The 16,247-nt window shown below is 39.1% G+C and overlaps 7 protein-coding genes across 7 annotated transcripts; 5 read left to right on the top strand and 2 right to left on the bottom strand. All coding sequences in view use genetic code 12, as the record gives it.

Annotated features, from left to right (window-relative positions):
- Positions 1-60: 60 nt before the first annotated feature.
- On the top strand, positions 61-2,629 carry MNN14 (Mnn14p; the record flags this gene model as incomplete). Its single annotated transcript, XM_007375957.1, has 2 exons — positions 61-94; positions 648-2,629. 2 exons carry the CDS (start codon positions 61-63, stop codon positions 2,564-2,566), a joined length of 1,953 nt encoding a protein of 650 aa, XP_007376019.1.
- Positions 2,630-4,429: 1,800 nt separating this feature from the next.
- Positions 4,430-5,638, top strand: SPAPADRAFT_51269 (pepsin-like aspartic protease; the record flags this gene model as incomplete). The annotated part of the gene is made up of 1 exon (XM_007375956.1): positions 4,430-5,638. One exon carries the CDS (start codon positions 4,430-4,432, stop codon positions 5,636-5,638), a length of 1,209 nt encoding a protein of 402 aa, XP_007376018.1.
- A 528-nt stretch (positions 5,639-6,166) lies between these two features.
- Positions 6,167-6,774, top strand: SPAPADRAFT_61812 (uncharacterized protein; the record flags this gene model as incomplete). Its single annotated transcript, XM_007375955.1, has 1 exon — positions 6,167-6,774. One exon carries the CDS (start codon positions 6,408-6,410, stop codon positions 6,678-6,680), a length of 273 nt encoding a protein of 90 aa, XP_007376017.1.
- Positions 6,749-8,902, bottom strand: ORC3 (origin recognition complex subunit 3; the record flags this gene model as incomplete). The annotated part of the gene is made up of 1 exon (XM_007375954.1): positions 6,749-8,902. The coding sequence occupies one exon, from the start codon at positions 8,900-8,902 to the stop codon at positions 6,749-6,751; it is 2,154 nt and encodes a 717-aa protein (XP_007376016.1).
- Positions 8,903-11,011: 2,109 nt separating this feature from the next.
- SPAPADRAFT_72087 (diacylglycerol O-acyltransferase) lies at positions 11,012-16,053 on the top strand (the record flags this gene model as incomplete). The annotated part of the gene is made up of 4 exons (XM_007375951.1): positions 11,012-11,200; positions 11,393-12,322; positions 12,554-12,703; positions 12,815-16,053. 4 exons carry the CDS (start codon positions 11,012-11,014, stop codon positions 13,382-13,384), a joined length of 1,839 nt encoding a protein of 612 aa, XP_007376013.1.
- On the bottom strand, positions 13,475-14,437 carry SPAPADRAFT_51266 (uncharacterized protein; the record flags this gene model as incomplete). The annotated part of the gene is made up of 1 exon (XM_007375953.1): positions 13,475-14,437. The coding sequence occupies one exon, from the start codon at positions 14,435-14,437 to the stop codon at positions 13,475-13,477; it is 963 nt and encodes a 320-aa protein (XP_007376015.1).
- On the top strand, positions 13,612-16,052 carry MEU1 (S-methyl-5-thioadenosine phosphorylase; the record flags this gene model as incomplete). The annotated part of the gene is made up of 1 exon (XM_007375952.1): positions 13,612-16,052. One exon carries the CDS (start codon positions 14,856-14,858, stop codon positions 15,837-15,839), a length of 984 nt encoding a protein of 327 aa, XP_007376014.1.
- Positions 16,054-16,247: the final 194 nt, after the last annotated feature.

Here is a 16,247-nt window from a genome sequence, read left to right as displayed (position 1 = left end):
GCAATATTATTTATACAACACGCTTGATTTTTCAACATATCCACTCAGCGTCAAATCCACATGGCCAATCGTTGCAAGGCGATTAGTCAAGCGTGTAGTTTGTTCTGTTCTTCTGCAGTGCGCGAAAATGTGTTTCATGTCAACTAAGATCTAACCACTGTGGCAGGCAGCATAAAATTTTTTTTTTCTTTTTTTTTTTTACTTTTTTTTTTTTCTTATCCCTTTTTCTGTGAGTGCTTTTTGCATCAATTATTTTTTTCTTGGTGGCCGTAATTAGATCTTCAATACACAATGGCCCACATGTTTACACTCATTGTTCAAAAAAAAATGAAAGCTCAGGGCTGAGTGAAGTAAACAGCATTTGTTGTGTTTTCTTTTGCTCTTATCGCAAGACATCACTATGATATCTCCATTCACAGCATATGGTCGTCTTCCACGACATTTACTACGAATAGTTACTCTTCTGGTAGTAACACTAACACTCATAGTCTGGCTACACTCATCCAACAAACTACACAAAACATATTCATACTACAGAGGTGTACCGTCAAGAAACCAAGTCCCCCTCTCCGATGAGCAGTTCAAAGAATTAATAAACACAAAGTATAAGCCCGATTCCCGGATAAAGTATGCCCTGATATACAAAGACTTGTTGAAGGTTGACCTGAACGATGCCGATATAACTAACGAGAACTTGTTTCATATCCTCCAGCACCTTGGACAACCAGAAAGGTGTAAGTTATATTTTAGCAATGTTTATTCGTTGGACCAGATAGTTGATCCAACTCGTCATATCGACTTTACCAAGCTTCCAAGTTTTGAAGATTTTGAAAAAGAACAGATTAAAAAATTGCAAGAAGAAAGTGAAAAGAAAGCTGAAGAAGAAAATGAAAACAACCTGAATGTGAAATTAGAAATCACCCAGGAAATAAAAGACCAAATGAAGCAAGACTACGAAAATCTCAAACTCAAGGTAATTGAGGAAGAACAAATCCTTCATGACTACTTGACCCACATCAAAGTATTCAACAAATGTTACCTTGAGGACTACAACAAAACTACTATAAACCACCAACAGGGGTTATTACGAGGATTCAAGTACAAATCCAAGCATTCCTTACCAAAGCCAGTATGGGGGTTATCAGTGAAAAAATTAGAACGAAAGGTGTTTCCCTGGTTGAGTCAGAAATCACCAATCTATGAACTGAATAATGTAGAATACACATTATTAAACTCATTCAAAGGAAGTTTCTTGAAAGCATTCCAAAAGAAACTCTCAGGAAAGGGAATTGTGTTGACTATTTCTGATGCTTTCAGTGATGAGTGCATCAGGTTAATTCACTTATTAAGGTTCCTCAATAATAAACTTCCCCTTCAAATAGTCCATACTGAACAAGACTTATCGGGTGAAATTAAGTATCAAATACGTCAAGCATGTACCCAACCCTTCCATAATTTACCCAAACAGAGTATAACGTTTGTGGACGTAACCCCGGCAATCCACCCGGACTACTTGCACAAATTCGGCGGATTTGCCAATAAGATTGTGGCCACATTGTTCAATTCCTTTGAGGAAATGATGCTAATTGATGCTGACACCGTGTTGGCAAAAACTCCTGAATCTTTTTTCAAATTGAAAAAGTATCGCTCCTCTGGTGCATTATTCTATCGAGATCGGGCAGTGCCTGAAATTAGAACTGAAAACGACATTAGATTCTTTGTCAAGTTGATGAACAGCCAATTAGACACCTTATTGTTTGATTTGAAACCAGCCACTTCGAAAACCTGGAACAATCCCTTCTTCAAACAACATTTAAACCATGTCATGGAAAGTGGGTTGGTCTTGATCAATAGAAAGAAACACTTTGGGCAACCATTAATCATGTCCAATATGAATTTTTATTTACCATTTGTATCAAGATTATACGGAGATAAGGAATTGTTTTGGATGAGTTTGGTGCTTAGTGGCGATGAAAGCTTTGAGTTTAATACTTTACCCGCGGCCGCCATTGGAGAAATCACACCCAATGAAGAACGAGAGAATGATATCGGGAGAAAAGGTGTAGTCAAAGGAAAAGAGCTTTGTGCAAATCACCCTGCTCATATTAATGACGAAGACAGCCATACCTTGTTGTGGTTTAATTCCGGGTTCAAATTCTGCAGTAAGACATCCACTGTCAACTTCGAAGAAGATTTTGCCCGCAACCAAAGATATACCAAGTTTAAACACTTCGACCAATTCAGAACCTTTTTTGAAAGTAAATTAATCATTAAAGCCGCCATTGTCCCACCCAGTGAGAAGTTGACGGTTCCCATTGGTGAACAAGTTGATGGTGAACCGAATGTTGCCTGGGTTAATAATCGTGGTTATTGTTCAGGGTATACTTGGTGTGCATATAGTTCTATAGGTCAAGCCAGGAAATCCCATGGAGAAGTTGGGACAATTATTGAGTATCAGCCTGAAGAAGTAGAATATTTTAAACGGTTAGGGGACATTTGGATGAGTGATTTTGATTATCGATCCAACGAAAAGAAAGAGATCGATAGACAAGAGGGACAACAATAAGCTTAGCATACAATATACATTTTAATTACAACAGTATCTAGGGAAAAAAAATAGGCATTCTCTGTATTTTCTCTACGAATCCCGATATTCCGGATGGTCTTTATTATTTGGAATTAGAAAACCACCATGCCTCTTCAAAAACATTTTTTACCACTCTGCTGGCCTGTGTGGCCTGATTGTTCAATACCATTTCATGCCTGGGTAGTTGTTGATTGGTTGGTTCTTCTCTCCGAGTTTAGACCGGTCGGTCCCGATTAATTGTCACCAATTTGGCCGAGGTTATCGATAACATAAGCCAATATTATCGACAAATTCAGACAATTAGTCTTTGTTATCATAAACAGAAAATATAGATCAGGCGGCATGCAGGTAAAATTCGGTAGGTAAGCCATGTGTGCAAGGATTTGTTGTTTTGATCACCAGCATAATTTTTATGCAATTAATGCATATCCGCCTCGTAAACACGCAAGATACCAGGGACAATGCAGGAGAGGGAAATTAAAACGAAAATGTACACCCCTCACCCCGAGATAGCAGAACGTGCTTTCACTCCTGCCAAGAAACTGTGGACAATCAGGGATATGATCTGACACAATCCAAGGCGGTTGTTAAGTATGTGTAGTTTATTGTTCTAAAATTCTGTTTTTATTGTCACAAAGCCAAATACGAATTCCCGCGTTTTACGAATTCTGCAATGTACGAAAAAAAAGAAGGAAACTTCTGGATAATTCATATCCGGAATTTGAGTAGTGTGTTACTTAAGAAGGCTTTTTGTGATTATTTGATATCGATGATAATAGGAGAGAGGCTTATACGGAAATATATTTCCCATTTCTCAAAAATAAATGGCCATTATATACATTCCTCGGGTTTGGGGGGTGAAATTCTCACGGTTTTGAGTTTCACAACAGGCCAAAAAGTGAAGAGTTTCAGATAAGCCAAACATATACGGTTTGGGAAATATTGCTCAACTGATATCAGGAGATCAAAAATGTAACTGCAATTTCATGGACACATTTCCATTCGTATATCTACCCCTTATTGTTTGATTTACAATTGGAAGACTTTTCTATTTTATTGTTATCTGGAATAGTTTGAAACTAATTGTTTGGGGAAACTTCTGCCGAATGTGCCTGACGTGTCCTTAGATATGACAATTATATATATATATATATATATTGCTAAATTAATTCATCGGTTGCTACATCCGTAATTTTATGATTTCTGCAGGGTAGCAGTTCTAGATTTCAATCACATAATTTTTTTTTCCAGATAATGCATAAGAAAATACCGTAGATAATATTGATTGCCACCTGTCATGCCAAACCCCACTCATATAAATTGAATAGGAGATGTGTGGCTGACGCTGCTCATCTATATAATAATGAGAGACCGCCTTAGGGAGAAAAATTTTGACAACAATATCAATTTAATCTTTGTTCACTCGGGGATAAACATTTGGGCTCTAATTACTACAATCCTACGTGTCCTTTATTTTTCACTTGTTTCGCAGCTTTATTCAATTGAGTTTTTTTCTTTATTCTAAGCCAGCAATTGGTAAAATTGCATGGTTTTTCATAGAGGATTCGTGTTCATCCCTTGAAATAAATAGAAAAAAAAAGAAATCCAGATTGTTTCCTGGACCGAATTACCCCAAAAAAATAATTGCAAAATAATAATTATTGCAAAAATATAGAAATCGTGCCCAAATTTTATTATGAAACAGATCACTTTTCCTGTGTCACGGATTAAATGGAATAAAGCAAGGAACCTCAATCCAGAGAGATTAGAAAAAGTATATATACCCTGGTTCACATCCTCTTTTCTAGATTACTAGTTTCACAGATACTCATCAGCTTTTAAATGAGAAAGAAGATGAACTTGATGCAAGTTGGGATCCGTATCTCGATTTCCATTGTTCTTGTACTTTTAGTTCAAGCGGTATTTATAGACCGGCCTGAATTTAGGAAAATCTTTGGGGAGGATACTCTTGTAAGAAATGTGCTTGAGGCAATTCACCCAAAAAGAGATGACTCCAAGTACTTAGAGTTAACGCTTAAACTTAGTGCAGATAGATCCTTGTATACTGCTGCTATCCAGTTGGGATCCAATAAGGATGAGGTAAACCTCTTGGTAGATACAGGTAGTGCCGATACATTAGTTATTTCTAGTGATGCTAAATGCTACATAGATAACCGGGTGTATAATGCCTTTAACTCATGTTTTGATATGGGTACATATGACTTGACTAGATCAACAACTGCCAGTGGTAGAATCCAAGATTTCAATGCCAGATTCTTTGATGGACATTACAGTTCCGGGATGGTTATTAAAGATGCAGTCCATTTAAGTGATTCCAAAGTGATCGATGGGTTTGAATTTGGAATCGTTAACAGCACTACTACTTCCAATGGTATTTTGGGGATTTCAAGAACAACACAGTCAAATGTAGCCCTGGGATATTCCAATTTTCCCTGTGCCTTGAAGAAGGCAGGGTTGATTAACAAGCTTGCCTACTCGATTTTTTTGAACAATTCTGACGAAGGGAATATCTTGTTTGGTGCTATTGATAAAGCAAAGTATTATGGAAAATTAGTGTTTTTGCCATTCGCCTCTTCCAAGTTCCTGAGTGTCACTGTAACTTCTATTAACTTTGGCAATGGCAACTCAGTAAAAGTCAACCAAGCATTTCTTATTGACTCAGGAACCACCTTCATCAATGTGAATGCAGCCATCTACAATGACATCCTTAACAACTTTGAAGGAGAGCGAACCAGCAACAACAAGCTCGTTGTCGATTGCAACCAACCAGCCGACAGATTCTACACATTCAAATTTCCTGGGGTTTCAATCAAGGTCCCCTTCACTGATTTGGTTACGCGAGCGTACGATTCCACCACAGGACAATTCATGGATGATTGTTTGCTCGCAGTCACCCAGAACCCAACCATGCTTATTTTGGGGGCGAATTTCATGAGACACGCTTACCTTGCGTTTGATCTTGAAAGGAAGAGAATCGGTATCGCTCAAGCAAATTATACGTCAGAGAGTAACATAGTTAGTTTTCCATAGATAGAATATATAGAGATTTCATGAAATCATACTAGTTACTGTTCCTAAACAGGCGATTCACATGTAATCGTACTACTGATGCGAACAATACGGGGAAAGTAGAACTTAGTGTATCTGAACAATAGGGGGGGGTGTTCCAGATCTACGAAGTACGAAAAGATCTATACCTGGCCTCGTGGGGTGGGGTCTACTTTCTTACAGCCGAGCTACGTCCGTAGCTCAAGACTTGTCAAATAATAAAAATTGGTATTTTTTTAATGCACTGGAAATTAAACTATTTCTCGTAAATGATGTGCATAAGGTGCAATGTGTAAAATCTAGGCATTATGCACTAGTTTGCATAACTGTTTTAGCCACATTTAACAAAGACCAATATGAAATGACACACTGTTAGTTAAGGCTAGATTCGGATGACTGAATCTCCCCTTTGGCTCATTGTTCTCAATCACACACGACCCCATACAGTAAGCGCATGGAAAAAGGAAAAAAAACAAATTTAAGGGATAGAGATCCAACAAAGATACCAACACACTAGTCCAGATAAGCCCCACTTGACACACATTTACAAAAAAAAAAAAAGGAAGAAAGACATATACTTACTCTTTAACTGCTATATCAAAAAATACTCCAATATGATTGCAAATTCAACTAATATATCGAATAGGATGTTCAGATCGCAAAGATACATTATCTTGATGATTTTGAGTTTTTTTTTGTGTTGTTGGTGATTACAGGAGTTTCCGGCCATCATGAAAAGGTGGTTGAACATATGAAAAACATGAAGACTAAAGCTAGTGATTCATTAGCGGAATTCTATAATAGCGGTAACATGTTTAGTAGTGACAAGTCCCAGTACCAAATGGAAAAGGAAGCTGAAGAGGAAGAAGAGCTTGAAGCGGAGAAAAAACTTGAAGCTGAAGCATTAGAAGAATCCGAAAAGGCAGGCTCTGTTGCTGCTCCTGATGCCGAATCAAAAGGAACCACAAAGGGTGCTAACCCAGATATAAATAAAGACACATTACCGGCTGATCCGGTTAAATAAGTAGTAAAAGATGTCATACAGTAGTTGGTTGGTTTTTTTTTCTTCTTTCTTTATAGTACATAGTTAATTTATACACCTTTCCATATCGCTTTTTCCAAGACATCACCTTTTGGTTTCTCCTTGAGTAACCCCATCATCATTAGTTCAAAGCAATTCTGGATAAACCACGAGTACGTCATTTTGTCCCATTCATCCTGGCTCAAATCCTTGTCGAGTGATTTCTGGATTTCGTTTCTATTTAATGACAACGAGAATGCTTGGTAGAAATCATAAATGTTGATTGCAACCGGTGCTTCCTTGTATACTTTAAACAAATGACTCAAAGTAGGAGCAATTAGTTTATCGACTGATTCATGTTCAATTAATGAATTGCCAAGGTATGTCTCGTAATTATCTAATCCCAGCTCGATGGTTGCTCTGAGATTTGGTCTGACTAGATTAATCATTAGATTCTCAAAGTTTTCCTCAAATAATGGTTCTCGGTTCCATTTTTCTCGGATTAGTCCACCATTCATGGAAAATATCTCATGGAATACGACATCATCCAAGGGAGTTAATAAGACGTCGTTGTTGAAGTAATCTTTCAACCTGTCAGTCAACTCTTGGAAGTTCTCCATTTCAGATATGACTTTATTCAACACTATTAACTTCTCATCTTCAATTTTCCCAATTGATTCCTGACAATCGTCAGTCAAGTCCAAAAGTATAGATCCTACCTCGGTATCGCTCAATTTAGGAAGACCTCGCAAGATATCATTGAGATATTTCGAGTTCAACAACTTGTTACTAAGAAGTAACTTGTACAATTCGAACTTTTGCTTCCGGACAGGTGCACGTTTGTTATGCAATTGGTAAATTATATTGATTGCGTTCATGGCAATTAATTTAAACTTTTGAAATTTCAATTTGGCTTGGTTAAACAAGTTGACCACCGGTTCATCCTTGGTTAACAACTCTTCAATATCTTCTAATTCACCCTTGTGTAGTTGGTATTCAATGTGTCTTTTGAATGAAGGTAATTTTCTTAATCCTTGGATATAAATCTCCTTGGGAGTTTCCACATGTAACAAAGACAATGGCAGTTGGTAAAAGTAAATCATATAACACAATTTGATCTCGGCAATCAATGAGTCAATTGAATTATTTGAATTTTCAAACCGATTTAAAATGATAGTGGTGGTGGTTTTATTTAATAGTAATGGATTATCATCTGTTAAGTCGGGAGTAAGGAACAAGTTATTCAAGATAATATATCCCAAACTTTTGTTATCGTTACTTTTAAGTTTGTATCCATCTATAAGAAGTCTCATTTCGTTGCTGAGATTAGAATTCACCCAATTGCTTATATTATCACAAGACAACCCCATGATTATTCTGAATGGTAATGTCGTGGAATATGCTGACAAGATCTTGATCAATTGATTCAATACATGATTGTTGATGGAGTTTGTATCTTCCAAAATAAGTACCATTTTAATGTTTGGTGTCTTTTTGAAGGACATGAACCAGCTTTCTATAATATCCAAATCGTAATTGGCTCTCGTTGGTTCTTCGTCGAAGACTTCCTCTTCCTTATCTCCTTCTTCGTCGGGTATTTCATGGGAATCATCTTCAAATTGTTTGATGATTTCACGAAGGGCTGCTCTCGTATTAGTGCAATTCTTGGAATTTATGCTCATTATCTTGTATATGGTACTGTTTTTGCTTGCTGCCAATACTTGTTTAAATTCATTCAACGTACGTAGATTATTGGCAATATTGGATGTCAATTGGAGGAACGCAACCGATAACTTGTCAGCTTGGTTACCGTTAATGAATTTGATCAAGTCTTGATACAAGTCATCATTGGCATTATTCAAGATCAGCTGGATTTTAGTTAGTTGATGTTCCCAAATTTTATTATACAAGTCATATCGTTGTTGAGCTTTAGACTTTGTTTCCAACCCATTGAAAAGACTTACGAAAGGGACAGGGCTGATTTTTGGTTTTTTTGTCAGATTGGTAAGTTTAGAATATATACTTGCGAAACCTAGTTGATCCAGGGTGGATGTTGATATTGGTGCTAGTTTAGGAGTGAGATAGTAAAATGTTTTTTGGTTGTTGTCATCTTGAACTTCAGGACTGGGAGAATCTTCATCACTGGACAATCCAACTTCGTCGGTGTCGACATCAACTTCCACTTCTTCCTGGAGGCGTCGTTGTCTTTTCCTTTTTGGTGGCATTTCAACTGTGTTGATGTGGATGGGAATTGGCAGCACTTTTCTGATCTGGTTGAGTTTTTTTTTTTTTATTGCATAGTATAAAACATTGCGCGTTTGAAATTTCACTAACAGAAATTGTAAGGGAACATTTGTCTGGCAAACTTGAGATAGACTATGTGATGACTATTGACATGGTAAGTTTAAATCCGAAATGCTTACTTAGTTCCTACTCTTCTTCTTCGACTACTACTACCTTTTATTCATGGGCTCATTTTGAAAAGCATAAATGAATGTTGGATTGAAAGTATTTTTGTGATTGTATTGTACTTAGCTAGAATCAGGCAATCAACTCGCGCTAGGTAGCATGTACAATTCGGCGTTCATTCCATGCTAGATTCGGCTTTTGTTAAAGAAGCTGTCAGATAAATAGGGGGGCTCATTCTATCTCCGTGACGGGATTAGTTCGGTTTGCTGGAATCAGAATCTATATACCGGAGGTGGACTACCGATATATTACAATTTAATGATAAATTTGGGGAAAAAATTTGCGAAAATATTTAGTTAACTCCGTCGCCATTAGTCCAAAAACCCTATTTAAAATAATAAGATATAATTGCAAATAGCATTGTTGACAATACACAAGGTCACGTTAAGGAACATTCATCTCATGACTCGTACATAAATTGCAACCAAAAATTCTGTCAAACTTGGTGCCCAAATTGACAACACGTGATAACAGGGGCCAACCCGCACCAACTCCCCGATATGTGTTTAAAAAAAAACCAATATTTAGCCTAAACTCCGTAAGATGCATGACAAACAATGCAAACGTGGAACAAAGAAAAATCTTATTCTTTTCCCAAATAGGCAAATCTTACTAGAACCGAAAAAAATAATTGGCGAGAGGACGGTTTGTGCCTGGTAATTATTGGATGGTTTTCTTTTATTTAAATTTTCACATTCACAAATAGGCGAAGTGTAAATTAGACTAAATCAGGCGGGGGAGTTGTTGGGGTTGTGGAGTGTGTGAAATGGATTGTGTGGAATAAACCGTGCTTCTGGAATGATGAAGTCGATAAACGCCTTGAAGTTCCAGAGGGGTGTAATGACAATTTAGTTGCCTGCAATTGTTCATTTCCAATTTAACTCACCGTGCATTTAACGTTATTTGCGCTGTTCCCCACACATAAGCTGACCAAAGCATACTTATTCTGACTGGAAATAGTTGGAAGATCCTTGGCAAAAGGTAACCCTATCTACCCCTCAACGGAGATGTTCCTCCTGGTTGGTCCGAGATGTTGTGAGTGATGGGAGGTTAGTAATTGGATATACCTCACCATGGAAAATATTCCAAGAATTTACTAAAACCATCGGATTTTAAACTGCCGATTAAAGAGATGTCACTGCAACGTTCCGCTCCACAAACGCAAATGCAAACGCAAACGCAAATCGTATACTTGAACTAATAGACAACCGTCGCCTAGCGGGGACCCATTGATACGAGTCCGACAAAGTTTATACGATTGCTATTTGTGGAACGATATGACTGACTTCCTGTTTAAGCTTTTTTTTTAAATCAGCGCTCCTTATCAGGGGTTAAGACAGTATACATTGCCCCAAAAGGGAATGGTGTGGGGGTGGAGAGAGAGAGAGAGTGAGTGAGTAGTTTAGTTCGTACACTGTAGGAACATGTTTGTCGGCTCATAGAACACTGTCAGATCATGTTATTACAATAATGGTATTAGACAATATGTCTGATCAAGACGTAATACCACATGCTTGCAAACAAAGAAATTAATTTAACTTAAACAAGAAAAGAAAAAAAAAATAAATTGATTAATTATTTTTGTAACTAAAGTTAACATTTTTTTTTTTTTCTATTATTTTCTTTTCTTCTCTCCGGTTTATACGTAACCTTGCATTTTCCACTGACCCAGCTTTCCACAACCTTAACCATCTAAATGATATAAGTTACACTAGTCCGGCACTTTGTTTTCCCAATTCAATTCAATTTTCAGCTTGTTCTTTTCACCAAGTTTCTGTATACCAAAATCCACAGATCAGCAACGTGCACACAAACAACCACACTTGTCTTTAACTCAAAGCAAACGTACGCATACACATATCACAATGAATGAAGAGACATCAACACTACTTCGGAATAGAAAAGGAGAAGACCATGACTCAAACAAACCACAGACCGTCGAGATTGCAAACCCCGACATTGATTCCCTGAGTGTCCAGGACACCCCCATGACCCACAGATCCTTGGAGTCCAGAGATCTGACTATTTCTTCGGGAGATTCCAATGCCTCGGTTGTAAGTTCCTCAAGTTCCACCACCACCACCACCACAGGCAGCTCTGTCAACTCCACAAACTCTACCAACTCTACCAACTCCACCAACTCCTCCAACATTCTTGATTCACCTACCAAGATTAGTTTTGACACAAAACAACCACGCCACCACCACCACCACCATCATCATCAGCATGTCCACTTGCGCAAAAAGAAAAGTAAGCCGCTTCTCCACATTGCCCCCTTGAACACGCCACTACAACACCGGTTGGAAACACTTGGGATCATGTGGCACTGTCTCAGTATTCCCTTCTTCATCTGCTTATTTTTGCTTACAATCAGCGTGGGGTGGGTAGTTTGGCTCTGCATTCTTGCACCCTACTTTGTCTGGTGGTATGGCTTTGACTTGCATACTCCGACCAACGGGAAAGCCGCATATCGGGTCCGATACTGGATGAAGAACCTCATTATCTGGGATTGGTTTGTCAATTACTTCCCCATCCGTGTCCACAAGACTGTTGACTTGGAACCAACATTCACCTACGTAGAAGAAAACGTCGAAAAGGAAAACCTCGCCAAGGACGATGAGCAGGACTTGGTTTCCGAGAACTCACGTACCGTAATTGACAAGATCTTCAAGTTTCTCGGCTTGAAGAAGCGATTGAATGACGACGAGCAGAATGGAACTATATCACCTACTACAACCACCACCAATGGCAAGAAACGAGTGCATAAAGTAACCACAGGTCCACGGTATATCTTTGGATACCACCCACATGGAGTCATCTCCATGGGTGTGGTTGGCTCGTTTGTCACCAATGTACTTAGAAACGAACCTTGGTCTCCACCGCTTAAGTTTCTCAAACCGTTATTCCACGATTCAAGTAAGGGAGAACGGCTCTTACCAGGAATCGGAAACATCTTCCCCTTGACACTTACTACCCAGTTCACAATACCGTTTTACCGAGACTATTTGTTGAGTATGGGGTTGACATCTGCCCTGGCCAAGAATATCAAGAGTTTGATTAATAATGGTGATAATTCAGTGTGTCTTGTTGTCGGTGGGGCCCAGGAAAGTTTATTGAATCATATGGTGGCTGGGAATACCAGAGTAGGGTATGGGTTTAAGAAGGATTTGCTGGATGTCGAAGAAGTCGTCACTGAAAGCTTTGATGATTATGACGAGGAGGATGATATCGAAGATGAGGTTCCTGAAAAGATCCATCCCGATAATGCTTTGGATGAAGCAAACTTGAAAAAATTAGCTGAGGAAGTTGACCTATCCGAAGAAGACACCGAGAAAGAAGAAAAGGTATTAGACAGTCCAGTTGAATTGAATGAATCTGTAGAGGCAAAAGACAATGGTAAAATCAAGCTGGAGAAGGACCAAGCAAAGGAAGAACTTCCAGCGGAAGTTAAGCAAGAAAAAACAGAGCAGATCAATGGTGTCAAGTTGGAAGATAATCTGCAAGTAAAGAAAGAATCACAAGAGGAAGTGGATGAAGTTAAACAAGAACAACCTCAAGTGGAAATCAAGCAAGAACCCAAGGAAAAAGTAATTAAACAAGAAGAACCCGAACAAGAGAAAGACATTAAAACCGACAACAAACTACAAGTACCATCCAAAGAACTTGAGCTTGAAGTACCTAAACGCGAAGTCAAGCTCATCTTGAATAAACGTAAAGGGTTCGTCAAAGTGGCAATTGAACTCGGGAATATCTGTCTTGTGCCAACGTTTGCATTTGGAGAAGCAGATATCTATCATTTAACCGTTCCTGAACCTGGTTCATTAGGATACAAGTTCCAACAGCTTGTCAAAGATGTTTTTCAATTCACAATTCCATTTTTTAGTGCCCGAGGGGTGTTCATTTACGATTTTGGATTTTTACCTTACCGTACCCCTATCAACATTTGTATGGGCCGCCCTATCTATATTCCTTCCACTGCTTTACAAGATTACTTGAAAGAACATCCCGAAGAGGAAGAAAAGGAAATTCTGACGGATCACAAAAAACCATCTCACCCTAAACAAACTCCAATTTTAGGCAAGCTATTCCCTAAACCTGGTGCTCCTATCCGAACCAAGATTCCTCAGAAATTGTTGGATCATTACCATAAGTTATACGTTGAAGAGTTGAAACGGGTATTCGAAGACAACAAAGAGAGATTTGGTTATGGCGATGTACAGTTAAATATTGTTGAGTAGAGAGTATATTACAGTTTAAATCTTTTATTTTAGTGTTTTAATCCACATTTCTATTTACATCATACATATAAAAAAAACACAATCATTATGCTAAAAGGTATTGTTGTTTCTCCATTCTTCGGGTATCTTTCCTTCCTCTTTCAATTTCAAGTATTGTTTGAGTAACTTTCTATCGACTTTGGTTCTCCCACCAACCTTTTTATAGAAAGCTTTAGGGTTGGCCAAAGCGGCCTTGAGTTTAGCATACTTTCGATCATACTCTTCGCTCTTGAGTTTTTCCATCTTTTTCTTTTCAATTTGTTCAAGTTCCCACTCTTTAAACCCAAGAGGAGTCTTTTGATACGGTGGAAGTCCATCCATAGGAAGATTATCCCACAAGTACTCATCGTCAATGTCGTTCAAACCGGGGTTGAGCTCAAGCATACCGGAAATGCTCGACTTTAACGGATGTGGTCTTTGCCTGGGGTCAAGAATGAACACGTCGTTATCGATGTCAATCAGGAGCATGGGGAGGTTTCCTGATTCATCCTTGGTTTCTCCACGGGCAATCAGTTCGAGTATTGTTACTATATTGCGTTCTTTGTCGTCAAAGTCTTTTTCGTCTTTGGGTTTATCCCGGAGGGATTTTATGTACTTGTCGGGTATTTTGAAATCTACGAAGGTGGTGGGGGATGGCGTTGAGACTGAGGTTGTTGGTGGGTCAAGACCGACTGATTTGTACAAATCGGAGATTGCAAGGTTCGATATGGTTTCGGGAAGTTTTGGTAATTGTTTATAATGGGTTGGTTGGACAGATGTGGGTGGCGGAGCCGCAGTATTGGGTGTGACACTAGCAGATGTAGTGGCGGCAATAGCAGTAGCAGTAGCAGCAGCAGCAGCATCAGCAGCTAAAGACTCCACTTTTTTGGTCTTCTTGTGCTTGTCAACAGATGAAGATTTAATCTTGCAACCTTCGTCCAACTTGGAAGTCTTTCTCTTGGTGATAACAGTTGGCTTCTTGATCTCTGGTGTGTCTCCAGGAACTTTGGATAGGTACCTTGCGAAACCAACCATGGAAGATTTCACACACGGAGACAGCATCAAAGGTGCAGTCCTGCGTATATTGAAAGATAACATGTGTGGTTATTGTATTGATGGAGGAGAATACCAAAAGATGACTCTAGATTGTATTATATTACTATAGTTGTATCCGTTACTAAAAGGTACATACAACATTGTTAGGAAAAAGAAAATCTTTGACCTCAACAACATTTGCATGTTACTCCGTGTGGTTTGCAGGTTACCAACATCCACGTGACTTGCTGTGGCAGATTTTGCACTTTGGGAACTTTTACATGTTGTGGCTCGCGGCTTAAAATTTTTGCTCTTTTAATAAGTAAGCATGTGGCCAACAGCAGTTAGAGCAGTACGAAAGGTTAGAAGCACATTCTCGATAGATAACTCGTTTTATTATACTAATAAAAACCTTAAAATGTCACCTGAACGCGTCCCCGCCTCACAATTACCACACCACTACGACGGTAAAGTAACCCTCGCCGTCATTGGAGGCACTGGTCTTTATGATTTGCCCAACCTCCACCCCGTGGCCCGTCTTACCATTTCCACACCATGGGGGTTCCCATCAGGTGCCATCACCATCGCCCACACCGAACTGGGCTTCCCTGTTGCGTTCTTGGCCCGTCACGGCCCACATCACGACTTGCTCCCCTCTGACGTTCCAAGTCGCGCCAATATCGCCGCTTTGAAGTCCATTGGTGTCAAGGCCATCATTGCCTTTTCTGCCGTGGGGTCGTTGCAACCAGAAATCAAACCTAGGGACTTTGTCTTGCCTACCCAAGTCATCGACCGTACCAAGGGTATCAGACCATCTACTTTTTTCGAAAAGGGATTTGTCGCCCATGCCATGTTTGGCGAGCCTTTTGATCTCCAGTTGAACAAGTTGATTAGAGACGCCGTTGATTCCAACGGATTCTTGGACGGATTTGGCAATGACCATACCCCTGTTTTCCACACCAAGGAGAAAACCAACAATGGCGAAGATTTAACTATTATCTGTATGGAGGGCCCGGCATTCTCCACTCGTGCCGAATCAAGATTGTACAGATCATGGGGAGGTTCAGTCATCAACATGTCGGTGTTACCAGAAGCCAAATTGGCCAGGGAAGCTGAGATTGCCTATCAAATGATTTGTATGTCTACCGACTATGACTCCTGGAACGAATCTGAAGAGCCAGTGACTGTGGAAACCGTGGTTGGTAACTTGAAGGCTAACTCCACCAACGCTTGCAAATTGGCTGCACACTTGATCGATGCCATTGCTACCCACCCAGTTGAGTTGGGTAAGGACTTGGAAGGAACCATGAAATTTGCCGTCAGCACCAATCCTAACGGAGTTAAAAAGGAATTATTAGAAAAGATGCATTTCTTGTTCCCTGGATACTGGCCGTTGCAGTAAATTTTTGCAATCTTTCTGATAAGAAAAAGCCTGGATGGAAACTTAGTTAGTTAGTTAGTTAGTTAGTGTAGCACTATTTCTGCAGATACGTATAGACTTGCCTTATAGAGTATTATAGCAACAGGTAGTATGCAGGAACATTGTCTAAGTGATTGTTTTTAATAGAGTTTGCAATTACAAGTAACACCATAAAAAATCTATTGTGGTGTGGTTTGAATTACATTTCTCGTAAACCAGTCCATGTATTCATCTGTGAGAGCCATGCCATGACAAAAGTGTGGAGAGAGCAACGTATGTTTTGCTTTATCTGACAAAAAATAAAAATCTGGTGCCGTGCTGAGGGTGGCTCCTTCGATTCGCAATAATTATGTCAAAAAAAAATAAAATCATGCAAGGCATTAAAGACGG

The sequence above is a fragment of the Spathaspora passalidarum genome (assembly GCF_000223485.1).
Source record: "Spathaspora passalidarum NRRL Y-27907 unplaced genomic scaffold SPAPAscaffold_5, whole genome shotgun sequence".
NCBI classification, from domain to species: domain Eukaryota; kingdom Fungi; phylum Ascomycota; class Pichiomycetes; order Serinales; family Debaryomycetaceae; genus Spathaspora; species Spathaspora passalidarum.
The sequence above is the reverse complement of the archived record's forward strand: the minus strand, read 5'-3'. Positions and strand labels throughout refer to the sequence as shown.